Source organism: Monodelphis domestica, chromosome 5, assembly GCF_027887165.1.
Source record: "Monodelphis domestica isolate mMonDom1 chromosome 5, mMonDom1.pri, whole genome shotgun sequence".
Lineage (NCBI taxonomy): Eukaryota > Metazoa > Chordata > Mammalia > Didelphimorphia > Didelphidae > Monodelphis > Monodelphis domestica.
The window spans coordinates 267,916,824-267,937,709 of NC_077231.1; the positions used below are offsets into that span (position 1 = coordinate 267,916,824).

A 20,886-nucleotide genomic window follows, 5' to 3' on the forward strand; every position below is an offset into this window, starting at 1 on the left:
TTTCTTTGTATGTGTGTATCTCATAGGGACATATTTATATCATGTGGCATAAGAATTAGAATTTAAAAATATATCTCTTATTCTTTAAAAAATTTTTTTAAGATTTTAAAAAATGTTAAAAAACTTAAAATAAAAGATTTTAAAAATTATCTTTCTTATTCTAAAAACCCCTCACCTTCTATCTTATTGTGTATTGGTTCCAATGCAGAATAGCAGTAAGGGGTAGGTAATGGGGGTTAAGTGATTTGCCAGGGATCCCACAGCTCATAAGTGTTTCAGCTCAAATTTGAACCTAGGACCTCCTATTTCTGGGACTGGTTCTCAATCCATGAGCCACTAAGCTGCCTCCAGAATGTCACATTCTTGAGGGCAAAGACTGGCTTTCTTTATATATGTGCCTAATAAATGTTTGCTGATTTAGTGCTTGTTGGTTTACTATTTGGATGAAGAATCTGATTAACATTTTCTGAAGATAAAGAATGTAAGCCCAGATAGTTTCCTTGGTAGCTCATGGTCAGATCCTGAATGATAACTTTAAAAAAGAAAAATGCCAACCCTAGGAATCTTCCTCTGACTCAGTATATTATCTTCTTATAAGATTAATTCTAGAAGCAAGATATCAAAGGTTTTTTAAAACCTTTTCTCAGTCTAAAAAAATTAAAAAGCCTCCAAAGCTGACTTCTGTCTCATGTGTCAGCACGGAAATCCAGAAATCCCCAGTTTATTTAATTGGGAGGTAGAAACCCCAGGTTTTGACCTTGTCACAGGAGAGGTTTCCCCCTTTCCACTTTCAGTCTCACAAGCTGAAGTGGATGTCTACTGTCTGGTGAAGTGGGACCTTCCCCCAGGGGGAACCTCTCCTGTGACAAGGTCAAAACCTGGGGTTTCTACCTCCCAATTAAATAAACTGGGGATTTCTGGATTTCCATGCTGACACATAGAAGACTGAAAGAATGAAGCTAGTCATCTTCTTGAGGAAAGGGATGCTATCTTATTCCTCATAGAATTTAGCATGAGTATCCTTCAGTAAAATGACTTTGGCTTGTGATTCTTTACTTCTCTTCTACAAAGAAGAGGGGTAGCCAGGTGGCACAGTGGGTAGAGCACTGAGTCTGGAATCTGGAAGACTCCTCTTCTTTCATTCAAATCTGGCCCCAGACACTTCCTGGCTGTGTGACCTTAGGCAAGTAACAACCCTGTTTGCCTCAGTTTCTTCATCTGTAAAATGAACTAGACAAGGAAATGGCAAACCATTCCAGAGTCTTTGCCAAGAAAACCCCAAATGGAGTCACCAAGAGACATAAACTACTGAAAAATGACTGAACAAGAAAACTCAATTAGGAAAAAAAAATCCCAATCCTTCCCTGAGATAAAAAGGAAGATAAACTGACTTAGTCTATGGAGGAATTTCCCAGAAGTACACAACATTTCAGAAACAACTTAGGAAATCTTAGGGAAACTTAGGGACAGTGCCTAGGGTAAGGTGGACCAAGGTACAAAGATAAGAAGGGAAAGAGACACAGTTCTGGGACTTTCTGCCTGTGCTTACAGCATGGAGAATTAAAATACAGTAATAAAATTATTAAGAACCATATGAGCTCTCATAGGTTTACTTATTTCTGCTGACAACTCCCAGCTCTATATATCTTACAATAATCTCTTTGCTGAATTCTAATCTATAGTTGGTACTGTCCTTGACTGTCTAGTCTCATGCATCCCACTCAGTTGTCCTATCCACACATTTCTCATGTATATCTCCATTTACATGGCTATCATCATAGTTTAGTCCCTATCACTTCTTACTTCTAGTATTCAAAGAGTTTCAGATCTCCCTCTACCCAAGCTACCCTCCATATGGCCACCAAAGAGTCTAAAAAACCCCCAAAACTTTTACCTTCCATCTTAGAATCAATACAGTGTATTGGTTCTAAGGTAGGAGAATGGTAAAGGGTAGGCAATGGGAGTTAAGTGACTTGCCCAGGATCACACAGCTAGAAGGTTTTTGAAGCCAGATTTGAACCTAGGACCTCCCATCTTTGGGCTTGGCTCTCCATCCACTGAGCCACCCAGCTGCCCCCAGAGATTTTCCTAAAGATTGCAAATCTGGGTGACTGGAAGTATGGTTGTGCCCTCAACAGAAACAGGGAAGTTTAGAAGAATGCTCAATTTGGGGGAGAAAGAATTTCTAGAAAGGCTGAATTTGGGATACCGGTGGAGCATATATTTCAGGATGTCCAAGTAGGCAGTTGGAGAGTCAAGATTTCACTTCAAGAATAGATATATATTAATACATACTTTAGAATTTTCCATCACTGTTGTGCTGATTTACCCAGTGGAATTTTAATCTATGGAATCCTACTTCTTCTAAATCCTTTGAAATATGCTCTCTCCAAATCTAGAGTTTATGCCAGAGTTATTTTTACTAAAAACTCTAGGCTGTAAAGGTCACTTCCCTTTGATATTCATCTTTTCCAGTCCAGTCCTCTAATGGTTAGAATCAGCTTCAGAAGAGTTTTCCTTTCTTGTTTCTTCCATCTTGTGAAAACTTTAATTATTAAAGCAAATCCAAATTAGCTGACTATGCTTTTAGCAGTAAGAAAGCTGATATAGATGTCTGGATGAATGAAATGTCCCATTATTTACTCAAACTTCTGTGCTTGTGGTCTATTCCCCAAACTGCAAAGTTCCTCTTTCTGTCTGAGTGGCCTTCTGGATAAAAAATAGCTTCTGTTTTTGGCTGCAGTGTTGTTTTTCAGTGATTTGTCTTCAGTCTTTCCCAACATCCGGGTCTTTTCCAATGAGTCCTGTCTTCTTATTATGTGGCCAAAGTTTTTAAGCTTCTCAGCTTCAGTATTTAATATTCCAGTGAGTAGTCTGAATCCATTTCTTTAAGCATTGATTGGTTTGATCTCCTGTTGTCCAAGGGACTTTCCAAAGTTGTCTCCAGCACCACAATTTGAAAGAGTCAGTCCTGCTTCACTCTGCTTTTCTTAAAGTCCGACTCTCACCACTATAGTTGGCCAGATTTGAACCCAGGACCTCTGGACTCTAAGGCTATCTACTGAGCCATCTAGCTGCCACTTCAACTACTTTTTTAAAGAAAAAGTATTTTTAACCTCAAAGGTTCAATGCAGACGAGGGAAATGCGTATCTTATTAAAATAATTCTGTTGTTAAATAATAATTAAATTCACTTAAACTAGCTAACATAGTTAATACGAATAGAGAATAGTTAACTTTTATTAATTTATTATATTTTTGCTTTTACATATGTGCATACTGATAAAATGTGAATTTTAAAAGTGGCATTTACCATTAATTTTTTAAGCTCTAAACTTTATCAATTCAGGATGGTAATTCTCTTACACAGAGGTAGTATAATTCAAGAAATAATTTATAAAACTATATTTCTTGAACTGCTGATGGAGAATTTGTAGTATACTCTTATCTTATACTATATGGAGAAGTAGATAAAAAACTATTATGGAATGAAGAGAAATAGATAAATAGATAAAAAGCTATGATAGGAGTTAAGAAGACCTGGGTTTAAGTCCCATCTCTGACCCATTCTCACATTCCAGTTTTATGATCCTAGGCAAGTCATTTAAAGTTTAGTGCCCCAAGTTACTTTCTAAGTCTATAAATTACTGAGTAGGTGCCCATCTGCCTTGGTAAATAAAGCTCCTCTTAAGAATTTTTTTACATTAATGAAATCATAGGTCTATTAAAAATGTTTTATATACTATATTATTTGTATATAAAATATATAATACAGTATGTGTTTTATATCTTATATGCCACTTATTACACATGTTATCATATTGTAATATATAGTCACCAAAGAATTATTAATTTGGACCTTGGATATCATTATGTCCAACCCTCTCGCTTCACAAAGAAGGAAAGTGAGGTTAAGAGAAGTTAGATGACTTGCCCAAGGTCATAAAGCTAGTATTTTAGGCAAGATTTGAACTCAGATCTTTTTGACTCTAACTCCAGCATTATCATACTATGCTACTTCATTATACTAGCCTATGAGCTACTAAAATATAAATACAACTAACAATCTAGATAGGATTCTTTTGTTAAATTAGTTCATAAATATACAAAAGATCTGTCCTATAGAGGGGCTACTGAGAATGGGTTATCTGAAAACATTAGTGGAATATTTTTCTTTGTATAAATCTCTCATAGGTGGAACATAGAAGGAAGTGGTGGACAAGGAGAGATTAAGGATTTGTAATTCATTCATTTCCATTCTAATTTAGGGACCAGACATTCTGCTGTGGCCCAGCAATAAGAACACAATAAGTTCTTGAGGTAGTGGATGACTGAACAAATGATCTTTGTTCCATTATCTCCTCCTCCTCCTCTTGTGGTATTTTTGTCCAACTTAGTCCTCTTAGATTTCTCCCTATTCCTGCCTCCCAAAACAAAATTCACCTGGGTCTTGGGTTAGCATAGTGGAAAGAAGAGTAGATTTGGAATCTAGATTTTGGACAGTAGAATTTACAAGTGCAAATCCCACCTCTGCTACTTATTACTTGTGTGCCCTTGGGAAAAATCACTTAGTCTCTCTAGGATTAAGTTTTCTCATCTGTAAAATGAAGCATTTCAACTATAATTTCTTAGATCCCTTCCAGATAAATATTCTGTGATCCTTTATGCTTACCTCTTCCTTTCAGTCTACCCTTTTCTCCTTATATGACAGAAAGCATGCCAACGATTCATTAAAATGCTACTTTTAGTAATACTATTTCTAATTTGGTGCCAAGAATAGTCTAAAAATAATATCTGTGAAGCTCGTACAACTGTCAGCTGCATTAAATTGCCATCATCACTCTAGCTGGAAAATTTATTTGGGCAAGCCACCTAGTGAGGGTAAAACATCCTGTAGAGGAAACCAAAGTTAAGGATATCCATTCAATTGTATTCAATCCATTTACCTACTGAGCACCTCTTATGTGCAAGGTGGCATCTCCTAAGTGCTGGAGATACAAAGATTACAAAAAAAATGACAAGAATTCAGCCATCTAGAACCTAGAACTGGAACTTTATTTAGAGCTTATAAATCCAACTTCCTCATTTTGAGGACGAGAAAATTCACCGATGTCACATAGGTAGGAAGAGACAGAATCAAAACTCCCAAATCCCCGAAATGCAAGTCATAATTCATAAGTGATTGCCTAAACATCATTATAAAAACTTTTATTTAAACAAAATTGACTAGGATTTTATCTGAAAAGTATGTCCGTATGTCCAATATTAGGAAATGTAAGGGTAAATGGCCATTGGGGTAGGGACCTCATCTGGAATAATGGGATAAACATTGGGTCCTCTGCATTTGCAGAGAACTACTAGAGATTTTCTACCTAAAATTCTTATGGATTTCATTAGCTTTGGAATATATTTGAGAAAAATTAGTGTCTTTTCCTGACTTTTTTTTTAAACTTTGATAGTTTTTGTTTTTTTTGGTGTTTCCTTAAAAGTCTGATCAGTTTCTTTATAGTGACTTTTGCTTGTTGAATACTTATAAATCAACATCTCTCACTCTGTCTCTGTCTGTCTGTCTGTCTCTCTCCATCTCTCTCTCTCTCCTTATCTCCCCCCCCTCTCCTTATCTCCCTCCCTCTCTCTCTCTCTCTCTCTCTCTCTCTCTCTCTCTGTCTTTGTCTCTGTCTCTCCCTCCCTCTTTCTCTCTCTTCTTTTCTTCCCCCCCCCTCATTGGTTTGGTTTCTCACTTGTAGGTGGGTAGAGTGACTTCCAGTCAACCCCAGATTTGTAACCCCAGTGGGAAGATTTCTCCATGCTCAGGGAATTCTGTAAAGGGCCAGGATTTCCCTTTCCTGATAAAGGACTTGTCTTTCTTTTGGTGTTGGAGAAAGTATTTTTTTGGTATGTGTTCAAGCAACAAGCCAGGCATTAGCCTATGGTACTGGTTTGTTCAACTGTAATAGTATAGAAGAATAATGGTGAAGTATAGAAGAATATTGCTACCACATTTATTTAGGAATTACACCAGAAAGACTTCTTGAGACTCTTTCATACAAGGCACTGGGGAAAGCATTTAAAAAATAGAGACCGTGAAATGCTTCCAGTTCACCCAAAGACATCCAAGACTTGGGACTATGGAATTTCTCAACGTGCTCAGAAGGTTTGCTGAGGATAGGAAACATTAAAGTTGGGTGGAGAGTGGAAGGGTGGGGTCAAAACCATTCCATGCCATTTATCAGGGAAAGATTTAATGAGTGACGAGGCACTGTGAGTATTCTGTGACAGGATACCTCTTCCTGTGGAAGGAAGGCTTTGGATGGGATGAGGGCTTCCTTATGCTTTCTGAGAAGTGGGGAGGTATAGTTGACCTCCAAGCTCAGGTGGCGCTTGAAATGTGACTCAGCCCTCACAGATTTCTTAGTATGGATTTCAGGGCAAGTCCTTAAACATCTCAGAATCTCAGCTTCCTCCTCTATAAGTTAGGGATGATAATATTTGAGCCACTTACCTCACAGAGGTTTTGCATGGAAAATACTTTATAAATTTCAAATTGCTAAATAAATGCAAGTTACAGAATGGAGGATTTTTTCAAGGTGATACCCCCATGTCTGCCTCCTGGCTACATATGATCCCCTTTATTGAGTTCCCGGACAACTGGCATGATTTAGGTGGATCTTTGCCATCACCAAACTGGAAAATGTTTGATATCCTTGTTAGAAGAGAGCAGATTTATCAATGTTGTACAAACTTACCTAAGCTTGACCTTGTGTTGGACCGTTCTATTATCGCATGTTTGCTAGGATTGTTTAATACTGAGCGTTTGGCAAGCGAGATGTCAGCCGTGACCCTTGTGATAGATATCCTGTGAGGGAAAAAATCATTAGGCTCAGGCTGCTAGAAAGTGGGTGAAAAAAAGAGAATAGTTAAAATTAATTCAGGCAACTGAGCACCTGACATGAACTACATGAATGGGAGAAAGCATGACAAGCTCCGCTGAAAAACCTCATCGCAGTTTGGATAGTTGGGAACTTTAGATCTTTGGACCTTGGGCTCAGGAAATTTCCAGCCACTTGTTGGGCATTTTTCAGAACATATCCTGATTTTCCAGAAATTAGATAAATAAAACCAATATTTATTACAAAATTAAAGCAGATAAGGGTAATCTAGGAAGCATAGTGGATAGAGTTCCAGTTCTGAAATCAGGAGGCCCTGGGTTCAAATCTAGACTCAGACACTTCCTAGCTGTTACCTTGGACAAGTCACTTAATTCAAATTGTCTAGCCCTTTTCCTTCTTTCTTAGAGTTGATTATTAAGACACTAAGACAAAAGAAATACCTGCAGCCAAGAGGTATAATCTTTTGTTTGTGGAATAGTAAGGAGATCAGAGCCGCCTGGATTGGAGTTATGTAAGGTATAAGAAGACTAGAACATTAGGAATTTTCCCAAGTTATGAAGAGCTGTGAATACCAAACAGGTTTTTTATTTGAATCAAGAGGTGATAGGGGGCCACTGGAGTTTATTGAGTAGGGGGTAACCTGATTGGATATGTAATTTAGGAACATTTTAATGGGCCCATGGTGGATGGATTGAGTTGGAGAGAGACTTGAGGCAGGCAGACCACCAGCAGGCTACTGCAGTAATCATTCTGTGAGGTGATGAGGGGTCTGCACTAGAGCAGTGGGCTTAATACCCAGTGCTTGAAAGGAGCCTGCCGAATGGGCAAAGACCATGGACCAGGAAAATTCGCAATTACCATTGTTCTCAAGATGTCACTGAATTTGAGCTCTGACCAATGTGGGTAACTCCCTTCAAAGATATGGTTTACAACCCAATCACGCTTTTTCATCCTGTGGAACCTGTACCAGCCTCTCTCAGAAACACTACAGAGGGAGAATTACATAAAAGCTGCTTATGGGTAGTCTTCTCTCCTCACAGACCCTAAGCCTCTGCTTTGGGGAGAACACCCAGCAAAGGGACCTTCTAGTCCACAGACTTTGGATATGTTTCTTGCTGCCTCAGAAATAAATACCAGTAATCATTCCTTTGGGGTACCAGTGGTATCCTTCCAAGGATATTGTAAAGCTGCCTTGCATTAATGGAATATCATCTATTTTCCTGGTTTGTTGACTTTCAAAATCACCTCCTCACACATAGTCCAGGAAGAATCTGGGTTGCTGTGCACATATTTCTCTCTCTCTCTCTCTCTCTCTCTCTCTCTCTCTCTCTCTCTCTCTCTCTCTCTCTCTCTCTCTCTCTCTCTCTCTCTCTCTCTCTCTCTGTCTGTCTCTCTCTCTCTCTCTGTCTCTGTCTCTCTGTCTCTCTGTCTCTCTCTCTGTCTCTCTCTGTCTCTCTCTGTCTCTCACATTCCAAAGATTTCACTGATTTTTGAAATCTTTGAATCATTGGGCTGGGGAATTTAATTAGTCACAGATGTTAGTTTTGCCTATTAGAGCAGGTTTGCCCTTTTTATTCTTCCATTATCTCTTTTCTGCAAGGTGATATTTTTTAAAAGCTCTGTTTATATATAAGAATTGGGCTGGGTTCATTTTTAAGTAAGCCACCCTAGGTATGATGCCAAAGAGTAAAGACTTTTCATGTCTTGATATGTTCTCTTCCAGGCCAAAATATCCAAAGATTTAATAAATGGATAATTATGAAAAAATAATATTGGACTTCAAATAAGTGGTGTATCAAGATTGGGGATCCTAGGGAGGGATCTCAAGGAGAACATCTATCTCACCTGTTTTCATCGATGGAACTCTTTCTATTCCGTGTTATTTTGGCACAGATGCATTGTCCATTGGGTAGCAGATTCTCACCCTTTCCTCATTCTTGTGACACTGAATTGTGGGTTACCTAAGAGATCCTCCTTTCTACCTTTATTTCCAATTCTTATTTCTTTATGGACCCTACCAAAATGACCCTAAACTTTAACATCTCTCTCCAAATCTATCTCACTCTTCTACTGTGGTCTCTGTCATCTCTTTCTCTATAATCATCTCAGTTTAGTATTTCTCCTCTTCTCCTTCCATCTTCTGGTCCTCACTGACACAGAGTTCCATTCGGCTGATACTGAATTCGAGATTTACCTTTCCAATACTGGCCACACTTTTTCTCATACTCTTCAGACTCATTAGTCCTAGTAGGGGAAATGGAATACTTCTTGACACTTAATGACAATTCCAGATTTACATTATCACTAGCACCTAGAAACTTCTTTTCAGTGCTCCTGGAATGCACTTGTTCATCTCTAGGAAGATCTGGCTGCCTTTAATACTCAGATTGTATCACCCTCTTCATGATATCTTTACTGGTGAAAAGATCTCTCTCTCTCAAAATTACTTTGTGTGCATATATATTAAACATGTACATGTTACATCCTTAATTAATTTCCTTATAGGGAGGTACAGATTCACTTGTTTTTATATCTCCAGTATAGTGCCGACATGCTGTAAATTCTTAATAAATGCCTACCAATTAAGTCCTTCGAGTCTCAGGCTTCAGGATAAGTAACCTGAATACTTACAATGTACAAATCTGGCTCCACAGATAAGGATAAGCCAAGGGAAGTTCATCAATGTGACACAGGTTATTTCTTTTCAGCCAGCAGTAATGGTTTGTTAGCTAAGCTACCATTGCTATTTCATTTTTCTCTTAATTAAAACAATCAAGTTGGTTGATCTTGGTAAATAGAGTCAAGATACAACCTCTGACTGAGATTTCCCCTTCTGAATTCCTGGGCTGCTCAGGTCCAAGGTTATGCTTTTTTCTAAATAGGAGAGCTAACTCAGAATGATCCCATTTCCTCTCTTTCTTTCCTTCCTTTTGATGTATCTTTCTTTGCTAAAAAAGAAGCAATGCATTTATGAAAGCATAAAAAAAGCATCAAAGCTTCACTAGAAGGACACACTGTATTCAGGGAATTCTCATGTAGACTGTTCCAAACCACACCAGGAGCCAGAGCCAGAGAATGAATAAATGAAAACTAATTTATTCTAGCAGGGCAGATTAGAAGCACACCTCTTAGTCTTAGCCAGGTCTCCACAAAGCCACAGGCAATGGTACTTGGCACAGCATGTAATAAATCATTTCATAAAGTTATGGAAAATTAAAATGAGAAGAGTTAGGGAAGGTAAGCCTAGCTGATATAACCTTAGTTTTCTTTTTCTCTTTAAAAATACATTTATTCCTTTCCTGATTGTGTTCTTTTCTTGAACTGTGTTGAAAAACCTCATTCCCTGCTTTTCCCTAATTTAGGAACTATGGGGAAAAGTTTTCATTCTACCCTATTTCAAAATGGCAGCCCAAAAGGTATAATGAAAGGAATAAATGATCTTATGTAGAATGCTTTAGGAAACTCATGAACACTAATGATACATCTAATCTGGCAACGTGTTTCCAGACCTTCTTTGGTGATGGCTGGTGAGGAGGGAGCTAGGATATAGAGAAGAAAGGTAAAGGAATTTCCACAGTGAAAATCCAGAGAAATGGTCCTCACATTGCCAGGCTTCCTTGTCCTTTCCTCCTGCTTTAAGTTCCAAGGCTACATTTGATGACTTTCATCCTGCTCCAGTGATAAAGGGTGAATGGGTACAGCAAGTGGCACTTCTGTAATAATACCATCTCATCTTTATGAAGTCCTTTTTTATATATAAATATATTTAAGTTTTTAAAAAACCCTTACCTTCTGTCTTAGAATCAAAACTGTGTATTGGTTCCATGGCAGAAGAGTGGTAAAGGCTAAGCAATAGGGGTTAAGTGACTTGTCCAGGGTTACCCAGCTAGAAAACATCCAAGGTCATATTTGAACTTAAGACTTCCCATCTCTAGGCTTAGCCCATCCACTGAGCCAACTAGTCACCTCTTTTGGATTTCTTTTAAAGTTGACAAAGTTGTTTCCCCCACAACAACCACCTGAAGTGGGAAATGCAAGTAGTATTATTTGTATTTTACAGATGAAGAGAGCCTGGATCAGATAGGTTAAAGGACTTAACCAGGCAGGACCATTCAGGGAGTAGGTGTATTAGCCAGCACTCAAACTTTGATTTCTAAGCCTGGAACACTTTCATAATAATTCATTACTTCTTCTATAGCTATTATTCCAAGAGTTGAGAACTGGCAACTCCTCCCATATGACTGCAAGTAGAATTTGAACCTTATCTAACCAGTATACCTTCCCTGTTGCTTAGCACAGTGCTCTATACAGAGGCAGTGCCTTTTAAAAGGTTGTTGAATGACTGATGGAGATACCAAGTCGCTAAATATTTATTAAGCCTCTACTATGTGCCAGGCATTGTACTAAACACTGGAAACACAGAGAAAGGTAAAAAGATGATACCTGCTCTCAAACAGCTTATGGTCTAGCTCACCTGAAAACAACTATGTGCAAATAAGATACATGTGGGATAAAGTGAAGATAATCAGTTGAGGAAAGGTATAAGCATTCATTAAAAGGCATCAGAAAAGACTTTTTGCAAACTCAACTAGAAATGGGGGCCACTAATTTCTAATTTGTATATAAGGATCCCTGCTGGTGCATGTTGACTTAGAAAACCATATGGTAACATTATTTATATTTTATTGAGTTTTTGTTTATTTTGTTAAATACTTTCCAATTACATTTTAATCTGGCTCAGGATTTCACTGGGGCCATCCATTTGATACCTCTGGTGTAGAATGTAGGATTTTTAGCTGTGTCTTGAAGGAATCCAAGGAGCCCGGGGGGGGGGGGGGGGGGGGACAGTCAGTGAAAATGCGCAGAGTTGGGAGATAAGAGTTTCTTATGTGGGAAATGGCAGGGACCAAAGCCACTGGATGGCAGAGTTTGTAGGTAGGAGTAAAGTAGGAGAAAATTGGGACAGTAGACTGGGCTCAAGCTGGGAAGGGTTTTAAATGAGAAACAAAAGATTTTAGATTTGATCCTGCAGGAAAAGGGAGCCACTGGAGTTTATTGAATAGGGAGGTAACATGGTGAGATCTGAGCTTTAGGAATCTTAATTTGCAACTGAGTAGAGGACATTCTCTACTAAGAAAGACTATCCTGAAACTAGTTAGACTTCAGAGAGCAGTTTTACGTACACCATGAGCCTCATCAGGTAGCATGAGCGTCTCCCTGCAGGATTCTTCTTGACATCTCCAAAGATGAAACAAATGAGAAAATAAAAAGCATGTTAATGTACTTACCGCCCTTCAAATCTGTGTTTTAAAAAATCAAACAGTGCTTTCTGCATCATATCTGTCACCTAAAAATAAGCAAAGCATCAAATTAAGGTATGACAAACATCACTGCTTGTGCTAAAAATGTTTTTATTACGAATGATAGACGGGATTTATATTTGGAAAAATGGTATAATTTGAAGTTTATCATTTTCTATTTCTAATTTTTTAATAAAAAACACATAAAAGCAGCTTCTATTTTCCTCAAATCTGCTGTAAATTGCTCATTTATATTAGAATCAGAGAATATTAGAATAAGATGGAACCTTAGAAATCAATGAGTAAAACCTACACCAGAAGAACCAACTTATACCACTAAAGTGTAGAATATCCCAAGTGCCAGTATAGCCTTTGATTGAAGATTGCTAGCAATAAGAACTTCATTACCTCCTGAAGAAATCTCTTCTACTCTTGCATAATTACAGCTCTCAGAAGTTCTCGTAATAAGCCCAAATCTCTCTCTGATTAACGTAAGATGATGTCTCCTTTTTTTTTTTTTATATATCCTTGCACCCTCCTCACCAGCCATCATCAAAGAAGAACTGTCTTCAAGAATTTCATTCCCTCTTATTCCTTAATTTTGGAACTGTGGGGGAAAAGCTTTCATTCTACCCTACTTCAAAATGGCAGCCTAAAAGGAATAAATTATCATGTGAAGAATGCTATAGGGAATTCCTGAACCTTACTGATTTTTAATTTGGCAATCTGTTTTCAGTTCTTCTTTCTTAAGGGCAAATCAAGCAAAAGAAATGGAAAACCTCTTTCACATGACAGCCTGTTGGATATTTAATGAGAATTAGTGGATTATTTTTGTTCTCCCCAAGTCTTTTCTATACCAAGAACCACATCTAGCTCCTTCAAATGTTTCTCAAATGAAGAACTGTTGTAATCTGTATTTAATGACACTATCAATTTTGTCTCTGACTGAATATACAGCCAATGGCCAAGATTTCCTAAGTAGCAGCCCAAAATAGCACTCGTTAATGCATGTGAACAGTTTTAAATAAATTGGTTATTACTGTAGGTCCATTATAGTTCAAAAATTGGGAGTGGGGACTGAGGAAAAGAGTAATTCTACTAGCCCAAGATGCTATTCAAGAGAAGCTACTTACCTCATAGCCCTTCAGAGAAGGTCCCACTAACACTACCGGTCGCATAGAAGGCACCACATCATAAGGAGGAATGTGCTCTGTCTGCAGAGAGAGAAGATGCTTTCAGAATCTTTAAGGAGGACCAGATGCTTATAACTCATCTACAAGCCACCAACTCACTAGCCAGGGGATTCAACCAAGAGGAATAATTAGGTACTAATTTTCCAGATTTTTTTTTTTGCCTCTGCCAAAAATAAATTCAATCCAAGGTGTGAGTTTATTTTTCAGAAGTTGTTTTATGCTTGAAACTGAAATAATTTCATTGCCAATCTCTAGACATGATAATCTAACTTCTCCATAGGCAAGCTCATCTAGAAAAAGGTGCTGCTTCAGAAAGAGCCAGGTGACATGGTGGAAAGATTGTAGGAAATGTGGGAACATGCCTTGCACATGGGATGGCTTTAAGAAATTTTTTTGGGATTGCCTGTAAAGCAATGGCAGGTATGTTAAAAATAGAAATAGTCCAGATTATTGGGCCAAACATTGCTCAATAAAAAAAGAGAGAAAAAACAAAAAGATTTTTAAGTCTTTTGTTTGAAGGATTGGCCTCATCTAATAAGGGAGAAAACGAACTACGGATTCCCTGTAAGACAAATAAGTAAATATCTATTTTACTGTTTGCTTCTACTTCTGTAAGAATCTCTAGAGACAAGGGACTGGTCCTGAGATTTCAATGGGATCAGGAATTCTTAGATGAGGAAACTTTCTCTCCTGGTATTTCCTCTGCATCTTATGGCCTCAGAGAATTTCCCAGAGCATTGAGAGGTCGTAATTTGCTCAGGATCACACAGCTAATGTGTGTTAGAGGGCAGGCTTTGAATCCAACTTTTTCTAGTTATAAGACCAGCTCTTCAACCACTTTGCCACATTGTATCTCTTCTATTTCTATGTAGGATCTAATCCACATAGATGCCATTTCTAAAAATAAGTGCTAGATATAAATTCATGCTTTTTACAAAGGAACTTTTAAAAAAGATTTGCAGACTGAAAATTCAAAATTCAAAGAATGGAGCCATAGACTTAATTTCTATTTCATTTACTCAGTTAAACAAAATTATATTCTCTTTATGAATTTAACATATCATCAGGGAAGGATTTGCCATTACAGGATCATAGAAGTATGCCTAGAATTGACTTCATTTTTATAGAAGATATTGAAGCCTAGGAAAGTTAAGGGACTTGTCTAGGATGGCACTGTTTGTTCATAAGTATCTGGGAGTTGGGATAGAAACCGAGGTCCTCTGACTTTTGAGTCAATACTTTTTCTTTTCTTTTCTTTTCTTTTCTTTTCTTTTCTTTTCTTTTCTTTTCTTTTCTTTTCTTTTCTTTTCTTCTTTTCTTTTCTTATTTCCCCCTTTCCTTTCTCTCTCTCTCTCTCTCTCTCTCTCTCTCTCTCTCTCTCTCTCTCTCTCTCTCTCTCTCTCTCTCTCTCTCTCTCTCTTTCTCTCTCTTTCCCTCCCTTCTGTCTTAGAATCAATATTAAATATTTGTGCCATGGCAGAAGAGTGGTAAAGACTAGGCAATGGGGGTTAAGCAATTTGCCCAGAGTCACCCAGCTAGGAAGTGTCTGAGATCAGATTTGAACCCAGGTCCTCCTACCTCCAGGTCTGACTTTCTACCCATTGAGTTACTCAGTTGCCCTGCCAATGCTCTTTATGCAGCACCATGCTGCCTTTCTAGCCCATGTCTATATTTTGCAACTGGATTTAAGGCATTTCTATATAACATGACTGACTCAAAGTCTTCTGCAAAAAAAAAATGGCAGGGATGAGGAGTTACAGAGATGGCCAATTACAAAATCAAGCAGATCATTGCCATAGTTAACTGATAGATTCAACATGAAGGAAACAATCAGAAAATAATGGATAATGAAATTTACTCTATGTCAAAGACATAGTTCTACAACTGAAGACATTCAATTGATTGAGGATTGTTCAGTTTCTTTCTTTAGGGAAAATAAAGCACAGCCTTTGATGCCAAGATTTTAAGGTTTCTTCCTAAGTAGAGCACCTATTGATTTGTGAATTACTCTACATAAATTAGTAAAAGAAAATAATTTAGAATCTTTAGCTTCCTTTAAGCTCAAGTGCCATCTCCTACTGGAAGCTTTTTCTTATTCCTTTAGTTTTTTTCATGTGAACACTTCACATTTCAAAATTTCATGTGAACATTTATCTGTTTTCATGTTATATTTCCCAAGTAGAATGTAAGCTCCTTGAGGGCAGGGTCAGTTTGTTTTATTTGGTCTTTATGTCCTTGCAATATTAGGATGCTTAGATTAGAATAATTATTTTTAAACACATATGGACAAAAAAGAAATGTCTTTTAAATTACTCTGAGCATTTTAAAAATTATAATTATATGAGAAATATATAATAATTATATATATAATCATATATGGAATACTGATGAATTTGTTTTTGTATCACAATTTTAAAGAAGATTTTTGCTTATTAAAATAATTTAGTCTTATTAAAATAATTTTCCTTTATGTTTCTGGTTCCTAGTTTGTTTTAAAAAGCACCTTCAAAACAAATGCACCAATCTGGAAAAAGTCACCATAGCATACATATTCCAGAGAAGGGAGAACACATACTACATACTGTATTGTCATTTTTCATTGTTTCAAATGTTTAGTGAGTTTCCAGGTAAATTTAAAGAGACACAACAAGGTAAAGAACATTGTATACAGGTAGTAAAAAACCAAGACAAACATGAATACAGTGACAGCACAGAATGCCACACAAGCACCAACCTAAGCCATCTAAGACATGGAGAACAACCTCGCGGCCAAATCTCTCTCTCTCTGCAGTGCTACATGAAAGTTCACCACATAATTGATAACATAAGAAGAATGAATACCAGTGCCCAAGGCATCATAAGCATATAAATGAACTTATTTATATAATACAGGCGCAGGCCCAAAACACTTGGAAGCCATGTCCTTGTAACTCTGCAGCATCAAGAGATTGTTTTCACGTTTGAGACCAGGAATGCAAATTGTTTGATGCATGCATTTTAGCCCAAAGAACTTCTAAGTCTGTAATTAAGAGGGTCAGTGTCAGATGCAATAAATCTTTGCTTTTTGTTTTGTTTTGTTTTGTTTTGTGACTGTCAACCAACAAAGAGCTACCCATTGCTAGTCATCAACCAGCTACTTAAGAAATAATTAGGGTAGATACAGAAATTACCTTATTTGATGGAATAGTGGTACTTTGAACACAAAGCTAAAATAAACCAAATGGATTTTTGGCTGCCCTCTCCTGTTATCTTTCTTTTGTTATGCATTCTTCACTGGCCAAAATAGTGGAGTTCTTTCTTTTTAAATTGATTTGGGATCTATTTGATGGTATGGGGAACTTGAGGCATAGATCAGGGAATATAGTGAGGAACTCTAGTTATCATGTGATCACTGGTTCTAATCTACTCACTGCAAATTGCTGATGTTCAGGTGAAGACTTAAGGGCTAACAAGGGAATGGAAGAAATCTCAGAGGCCATTGAGTTCAGTCTCCAAAATTTTACAGAGGAAATTAACTCAGTGAGTTTGTGACTTGGCCAATGCCATAAAGGGAGGTGGGATTTGAACTCATGTCCTCTTTTCCCCAGTGATAATGCTCCTTCTATTCTACTAAAATACTTCTGGTTGATGGCATTTAGTTGTTAAGTTTCTATTAAAAAGCTACAACTGATGACTTTGGTGAAAGCTTCAGAAGGGATACCAACATGAGTCCACTAAGACTAGAGTAATTTTCTGTTTGAATCTCTGAGAAAAGGAATTGGGTCATTCTTATAAGATGAGCTTTCTTTTTAAATTGCCGGTGGTTTTCATAAAGAGATATTGATGCTTTAATTTAAGCACCTTTTTTGGGGGGTGGGTTATGGTTCCGTTGTCTTTAGTTATTTACTGGCAATTGTAATGCATAGAAAACAAACAAAAAATCCACCCCCCAGGCCCCCCAGTTTAGTATCTAGCACCATATAAATTACTTTTGAGTTCTGGATGCATAAGGCAGAAGACCCATTCCAAGTAAAGAAGAGTTGGACACCTTGTGAGAAGGTTGGGGGAGGAGGGTGAACAGAGGAGAATTTATTTACTGCACACCCCTGTGCTGGAATTCACCCACTGTTTTTGCCAGCCTTGGTAACACTGTCATATTTATCGCAGTGAGGACAGATGGTGGTGTGTGAAAGAAGGCAAGGAATGGGAATTGGGGGATTCCTAAAAAAAGGGAGAAGTAGGCAGCCTCTCTCAGAAGCTGCAAAACCAACTGACAGGAAGTGGACTCTTGTCTGAAATAAAGGGTTCTGAGAAAATACCAGTCAGCAGAGACAATCGCATCATTCTTTGACACCTTGTTTGGCCAGTGGCAAAGGCTCACAGGGAGACTGCTGGTCCCAGTGTCCAATAGATGGGATGCTGCAATCTGACTGATGGAAAAGGCAAGAACATTGGGAGAGAATTTATATATGACAATAGGAAAAACTCACAGTAAACCGCCAAAACAAGCCTGCAGTTTTCCACTGGTCTTGTTCATCTGCAGATTTTGCACCTAGTGGATTAGAAGTTTAAATACTGACTAAATTAAAAATTGAAGGCTTTTTTTTTTTTAGTACAAGCTATGTATCTGGATATCACAAATTAGATTCTAGTCAATGTTTTAATATGCTTGATTATGTTAAAAAATCTGGAAAAAAAAGAAAGACAAAGACAGACAGAATCAGCATGCACTATAGAGGTGCATTATGTGGAGTCGTCAGTGTTGGATGTCCCTGGATGCTTCAATCACTTCCTTTGGTGGTCTATTATTCCATCAAAAAGGATAAGTACTGTAATAGTGTTTCACTGAGTCACTCTCTGAACTTGGTTTAAATGCATGGACTCAATTAGCTGCTTGATAGGTCCCTTTCTTAGTACTGGAAGGATTGTACTTAATACAATTGTGGGTATTAATGCTAATGATGCCAGTGGCAGGATAAACACAGCTTATGTCAATGTAAACTTACCGATTTCTGTTTCTGCTTAGCTACAGCGGCATGAAAAAGAAATAAAGAATAACAGAGCATGCATGTTATTGGCTTATAAGAGGACACAGACAGTCAACAGGACTAGAAACGTGGTGCAGTGGCAGTTGAGCAGGTGGACAGATGGGAGCTCGGAAGTTAAATGTTACCTTCTTAAAGAAGGGCATTCGTTTCTCTTTGGAGTGGGGTGACGTTACACTGTTTGCACTGGGCTTAGGGGAGCGGTGGTTGGCTGGAATATCATTTTCTTCTGCATCTAAGCCAGTAGCATCTATGTCTATAGCTATATACAGACAAACAATTCAAAATCATCAGGTGGATAAGAGAGGAAAAACAGGTTATAATGAAAATAAAATGGAATTAGACCAAATTACCTGGAATCAAAGGATTACCATGAAGGGTCCACACAGTCCACGAACTTAACAGAAAAACTTGCAGGCACAAGCATATGAGGATTGCCAAAGTAGACCCATCTAACAAAACTTGAACATACCTTCAAAATATCTGTTGGCATAATTAAATGAGCTTGTACTAAATCCACCGGAGAAGATAGGGTATTTTTAGAATCAAGCTGACATTTGTGAAGTGTAGTTTGGAACATGGCATTGTATCTGGAGTACAATACTCATAGAATAATGTGTCACTTGATTTCTTCAAGTGACACATTGTGGAAAGTAAGCAAGAGAAACCTGGGAACCTTCAATCCCATCAACAGCAGTCCAGGTTCTGTTACTACTTTGTTCTGAGCCAGAACCAGAGTCATCTCAATAAGCCTCCTGAAGAAGCAACAGGCATTTGAAGGCTGCAGAAGGAGGGGGAATTTTCACTCCAAAAGCCCAAAGGAATGATATAGGAAGTGTTAAATAGTCCAGGAGATAAATACAGGATGGAAGGGAGTGGAGTGATGCCAAAATGACTCATGGAAATGAAGCTAGACCCAATAAGTAGCAAAGTAAAGGTAAATTATTCAATGTAATGAGGTAAATGATATCAGTTTGGAGGAGGAAGATAGCAAAACATTTACTTATATAGAAATGAGATAGGATGATGCAGAATGAAAACTGGATCAACCGTCAGGAAACCAGGGTTCCAGGTCTGGTCATGCTATTAATTAGCTGAACAACCTTAGGATAATTGTGGAACTCAAGGTCTTAGTTCTTCATCTGTTAAATGGAAGCTTTTCTTTGGAACTGGATTCTATGATTGTCTACAATCTGACCCTTTAAAATGTAATATATTTTTTAAAAAAAGATAGCTATTATAATACTAATATCTGAAATTATGCTCATTAACTTATTTGATCTTGATGACAGTTTTAGGAAATAGATGCCAGTACTATTCCTACTTTACAGTTAAAGAAAATGGAAGGAAATGAAATGATTTGCTCAAGATCATTCAGCTAGTACATGTATGAGTCTAGATTCAAATCCAAATTTTCCTCAATTCCAAATTTAGGATTCTATTTAAAACATCACACTGCTTTTCATATTAGATTTAGGTAGTGGCAGGCACTTTTAAGCTCAGATTCTAATTCCTTCTTTGTATAGTTGAGGAAACTGAGGTTGACAAAGGTCAAATGACTTACTCAAAGGCAGATAGCTAGTTAGGAACTGAGTCAGAACTCTGGGCTACTGATTTCTAGGTTATTATTCAATAATCAATAGTTTCTTATACCAACATCTTACACCGACAAAGCCTGTTCTGGTTTTCAGAGTATATTCACATCACCTTTGTTTCAACCCTAGGGTGATCGGAAAGTAGAAGAGGTATTATTATACTTACTTTCAGATGAGAATGAGAACTTGCCCATGGTTATCTAAGCTAATAAGTGGCAGGACTGGCATTCAAATCCAGTGCTTCTGACTCCAAGAACAAAACTCCATAACTATACTATGATTTTTTCCCTGAAATGTTCATCCATCACTTCATATATTTTAAAGAGATCATCTCCTGTTCATGGGAAAATGGCCTCTTCTAAACATATTACATTAGAACAATGGAAGGTTATCTGTTGGCTACAGAGAAATAGCACAACATTTTATACATACCCTTTCACATAAAACCAGTATACATAAGAAAGAGAGATTCAAAGACAAAACCCTTGCTTCTGAAAAGAAAGTAGTTCAACATTCATTAGCAGCTGGCTGTAGGAGAGGTTCTGTTCTCAGTAGGATGAGCACTGTCTGCCCCTTTTTGAGCAACAGGAAACAATCTGAGAGGTTTTGCCTTCCTTTTCAGTTTGATAATTAAGATGGCTATCAAAAGACTCTGTTCCATTAAAACGATAGGGAGTCTATTGTGTCCCTCACCATGTAGCTAAGTAGGAAGTGTATAGTGCAATGAAAACAAGAGTCAACCATGATCAGAGTCAAAATGAACTGAGTGAGAATGTGCTTCTCAAGCAGAGATGGAGGGACACTTTTTAGACACATATAGAAATGAAGGAAGGCAGATTTGTCCTCCTGGAATGGAAAATCTCTTCTCAAATAGTGTATAGCTGT

At 37.6% G+C, this 20,886-nt stretch overlaps 1 protein-coding gene across 11 annotated transcripts in view; it reads right to left on the bottom strand.

The window, feature by feature from the left end:
• The window catches only part of CACNB2 (calcium voltage-gated channel auxiliary subunit beta 2), a 413,180-nt gene that overhangs the window by 8,604 nt on the left and 383,690 nt on the right, over window positions 1–20,886 (bottom strand). For 6 of the 11 annotated variants that reach the window (XM_001368089.4, XM_016426374.2, XM_007504908.3 and 3 more), the window contains 4 exons: window positions 18,535–18,668; window positions 13,323–13,403; window positions 12,178–12,236; window positions 6,746–6,855 (listed from right to left, as the gene is read on the bottom strand). In XM_001368089.4, coding sequence (XP_001368126.1) covers window positions 6,746–6,855; window positions 12,178–12,236; window positions 13,323–13,403; window positions 18,535–18,668 — 384 coding nt within the window. Of the gene's footprint in view, window positions 1–6,745; window positions 6,856–12,177; window positions 12,237–13,322; window positions 13,404–17,851; window positions 17,914–18,367; window positions 18,388–18,534; window positions 18,669–20,886 lie in introns of all 11 variants that reach the window. The other 5 variants (XM_003342091.4, XM_056800139.1, XM_056800141.1 and 2 more) reach the window with 2 other exon arrangements.